This window comes from Protopterus annectens, chromosome 7.part1, assembly GCF_019279795.1.
Source record: "Protopterus annectens isolate FY-2018-M chromosome 7.part1, PAN1.0, whole genome shotgun sequence".
Taxonomy (NCBI): domain Eukaryota; kingdom Metazoa; phylum Chordata; order Ceratodontiformes; family Protopteridae; genus Protopterus; species Protopterus annectens.
In genome coordinates, this window is record NC_056740.1 from 340163448 (window position 1) to 340168017 (window position 4570).

Below are 4570 nucleotides of genomic sequence, written 5' to 3' on the forward strand. Positions count from 1 at the left end.
TAGATGTGAAGCATTTATATGTATAAATAAGAATATGATATTATATTATATGGGAAGCATGATAAAGTAAAGAAACGTGATACTGATAAATGGGGTGAAGCACTATTTGTGACAATATGGGTGCTGGGAAAAAAGATGCGAGACTCAAGAAAATGGAAGAGGATGATGCATTAGCTGAAATAAGAAGATGGTTATAGAAGAAAAGGTGAGGGATAAACACTAAATACAAAATAAAAAAGAATGAAAGAACTAGAACTTTTGAGTTATTTTGAGTTGATATTTTCTGAATACAAACTTCCACAAAGTGAGTGTGTAAATAATTGACAAAGTTGTTTAAATGATATAAAATGAATGTATGTTAATCAACTGCCCATACTTTTTTAGATAAGTGTCATGGGATCTTTTACACTCACCTGAGCTACCACTAACTCAGGCAAATGGAGTCTTGGTTTAACATCTCATCCAAACGTATATATTCTATTTGTTTATGGTGAAAGTCTGACTCAACAGAAACCTATTTTCAATGGAGGCCTGGGGATAAAAGCTCTAGATTTACAAAATGTCATATATAATGAGCAATAAGCTGGAAGACACATGTTCAGCAGATGCAATGACTAAACAGACAAAGACATGAGTAGTAATAGGAGTGGGGGGTAAAGATAAGTAGACATGAAGAGGACTCTGGACAATTTGATGGTTAAGGTGAAGATTTTGAAGATATAGGAATGAGGGCTACGGCCATTTCATCCCATGTAAGTGTATGGTTCGCTACTTGGTAAGTATGAGAATATTTATTTTACCTACACAAATGATATTTTATTACTCCAGGCAAACATATGCCTCACTGTCTTGCAATCTCAATTCCAGAAAACATTCTCTAACATTTGTCATTGGTTGGAATAAAATCAAATCCAAATTAACCACAAAAATAAACATCTCTATGCTTTTTTCCACCCTTCACAGAACTTATCAACTTCCTGTCCTTACCATTTCAGATAACAACCATGTTTCTTCATTTGTAACAGAGGACAAACATTAATATAGATTAATAGATTAATAGATTAGTAGCCATTTTAAGCCTAGCCAATTATCCCTTGTGAGACTCAAACCCTGCACCTTGTGTTTGTAAGGCAAACTCCCAACCCTAAATAAACTGCCACTGCAAGGCTCAAACTCAGGACCCTGTACACTATAGTCACAGTACTTAACCACTAAGCCATCATAGCAACCACTAAGCCATCATACCTAATACTTAAGCTTTAAAACCCAAACTGATAATATCATTAATAAAGTCCTCTCACAATTAAAACTCTGCTGCAGGATATCACATCTACTCGCTTCTACCAAGTTTAAGAAATCCCTTTCTGGCACATCTTCAAGAAAGTTGTAAATGCCTTAGGAATAATGGTTAAGCACTTTAAAAGTCTTAAAATTATAAAAATGCGTACAGTGTCTCAACTGTTTTCCTTTGCCATTTAACTCTTCTTAATCCTATGCCTCCCTCTGTAATTTCTATTTTTATTTTATCTCACTTCCATTGGAGTTTTTCTTTCAATGAATTTAAACATTAAACCTTTAAAAAGCAATTTTTTTGTATCCAAGCTGTTTTAAAACCTATGTAAATTGATAAACTTAATGTAAACCTGCTACATTTTCAGAAATGCATTCTAATAAATATTGTATAATAACTGTATATGAACTGTCTAAAGTTTTTAAGTTATGTAAACCTAACTATCATATCTGAAATGCATAACAAGTTTACTTGCACTGTTTATTGCCTCTGAGGCTGGGTTGTGGCTATAAAGGGTCTTTGGACCAGTCTACCTACCTCATTATCAAACAGTAAATAAATAATAAAATAAATTATGAATTCCATTCTGTTTACTGGGAAAGGCAGACTGACCAATAGCCCATTTCAATGGAGCCTTTGGGTGAAAAGCTCCAGAGTTACAAAGTATCAAAAAGAATAAACAATAAATTGTAAAATATATCTACTTAATAAGTACAATAATTACATAGATAAGGACATGAGTAGTTAAAAGGTAGGTGGTGAGGACAGACAGACAACAGGAGGCATTTGACCAATTAGACAGTAAGGTAATAATGATGAACAGACAGAAAGGGGGAGCAAAGCAGAGGTGCTGAATGGAATAAGAGGAGGAGCAAAGCAGAGGTGCTGAATGGAATAAGAGGAGGAGCAAAGCAGAGGTGCTGAATGGAATAAGAGGAGGAGCAAAGCAGAGGTGCTGAATGGAATAAGAGGAGGAGCAAAGCAGAGGTGCTGAATGGAATAAGAGGAGGAAGGGTACATGTTCCCATCTTGTTTTCATTCTAAGGCAATGACTGAGGACAGAGGTATTGATGGCCTAACAACATTTGTGTCAAGAATAACGAACATGATCTTCCGCAGAGGAGGACAGTAGCAACAGGAATAAAGCAGATCATGGGGAGAGGTAAAGAAACAGCACATGAAGTCAACAAGAAGCTGTGGGTTGAACAACTACTTGGGAAGACTATCAAAAGGGACTTTATAAGATGACAGTAGAGAAGTCAGAGTTGCTTTTCTATACACCCATTCACTCTGGAATACACCCGTTCAATTCAGTAAAAACAAGAAGGGTTTTTATAACAAAAAAGTTTTTGATCTTGCTGGTGCATAGGATGATTGCAATGGGGGTTGGGAAGGAATGTGCTCATTCACATTTTAACCCTAATTCAGATTAAGGCTAGTCTGTTGCTGGTATACTTCTGCAGAAGGACAGGCCTGGAAAGCTAAAAGCTTGTTGGGCCCTGAAGAAGGGGATACAGGCTCGTACAATCTGGCTTCTCCACCCACAAAGGCTTCAACACCTCCATACTGCATTGAACTCTAACAGAGGAGTGAAGCATTGCTTGAGGGCATTTAAACTTGTCTTGGCAGAATCCTGAAAGTTATTAACATTAGTAAGATTTGGTAATTCAGAGAACCTGCTCACATTTGACTCATTTGTTACACATCTTAACGGACATTCCTTCCAAGCCCTACCCTCTGCAGACATCTGGTAATTGCGAATTAGCATTTTAAATGGCACATGGCATCTTCCTTCAAGTGTTAAGTCTGTGTGTCTTCATTTGGGCTGTATAAACATTCTGATTCTACTGCAACTAGTGTAAAGACAGTGGACCACCCCAAATCAATATTTTCTGGCAATACAGTCCAACTGAAAACATATTTATATAACATCCATACTGTTATGCAATACAGAATGCAGGGAAATAATTCATTTCCGAAGCCAGTAGCAGGTACAAACAAATCTGATTGACTACAACAATTCCACTTACACAACCATCTGAAATCTAACAAGACTGTGTTTAACTAAAACGTTTCCTCATTCCGATTTTCGCGGTTGAAAGCTGGCCAGATATCCAACTAAACCTGAAATGCTACTTCAGTGAGGTGAAAGGGAGAAGTACGCTGCTCTGAGTACATAGTCAACTCCCCACTGTGAATTGTCAAGCCATCAAGCACTGCCTATCGGGCTGTAAACAAACAACAACTTCCGGCCTTCTTCCCCTGTGTCTCTAGGATGCTACAGCTGTATTTATAATGCATGCACGTATGACACGCCAGCAATTACAACATCGATGATTAAGGAAAATGCACAGATCTTAATAAATGAAACTTTATTTATGTGTACCTGTCGGCTTCAGCAGTCTCTAAAAAGAGGGGAGAAGGTACTGCAAACACTGGTATAAGAAAGTCATCTATATATACTAGGAAGACCTGCTGCACAGCCACACTTCTGTAAACACCTAGAATAAACACCACTACCTAGCAGTATTCTGATGACAGTAACCAAACACAAGATATAAACATATGCTCAAAGTAAACAGTGTCGGGTTTCCTTATAAAAACAAAATGATACCTCTACACAGGCACATACTACACAAAGACGGTTCTGCCATGTAATGACTCCAGTTGTCCTTAAATGCATGATCATTACATAAAGATTATTCAACCTGTCAAGTAATTAGCACAAATTCCAAAAGAGTAACGATGAGCAGAAATCAACGTATATTAAAATCAATTCACAGTGGAATGTGATGTGGCCCGCGATGAGCAACTTAACTCAGTACAGCCCGCAAAGGAAAGGATGCACGCTCAGATTGTTTTTTTATTTGTTTGTTTTTGTTACCTGCGGACTGTCCTCAAGAGTTTCTTCAATAGGCAGCTTATCGATCCCAGGCATCCTTCAAAATTGTCTTGCAGAATCAAAACAAACAAACTTAAAAACAACCACTGACAAATAAGCCTGCGATAAGCATCCACAAACCCAACCCCTTGACAGCGGAACTCTCGCTCGAGATTGCAAAGTAAAAAGAGGCTGAGCCACATTACGGAGATTGTCCTCAGTGGATAACTCACTGTCAATCTCAACTACCACGCCTACTTCCTGTGAGTAACTTGGACTATAGGCTTCTCAGAGGGAGAGTGTGTACACACGTGCGCGCATATTTTTTGCACTGACGTCATTGAACTGGAAGTGTAAACGCAAGCACTGTAAAATGCAACTTGTACTCTTCTTGAGAC

At 37.8% G+C, this 4570-nt stretch overlaps 1 protein-coding gene across 2 annotated transcripts in view; it reads right to left on the bottom strand.

The window, feature by feature from the left end:
* APPL1 (adaptor protein, phosphotyrosine interacting with PH domain and leucine zipper 1) overlaps window positions 1–4339 on the bottom strand; it is a 1282591-nt gene extending 1278252 nt beyond the window's left edge. For both annotated transcript variants that reach the window (XM_044078766.1, XM_044078765.1), the window contains exon 1: window positions 4176–4339. In XM_044078766.1, coding sequence (XP_043934701.1) covers window positions 4176–4229 — 54 coding nt within the window. In that variant the 5' untranslated portion in view covers window positions 4230–4339. The remainder of the gene's footprint in view (window positions 1–4175) is intronic.
* Between the last annotated feature and the right edge of the window lie 231 nt (window positions 4340–4570).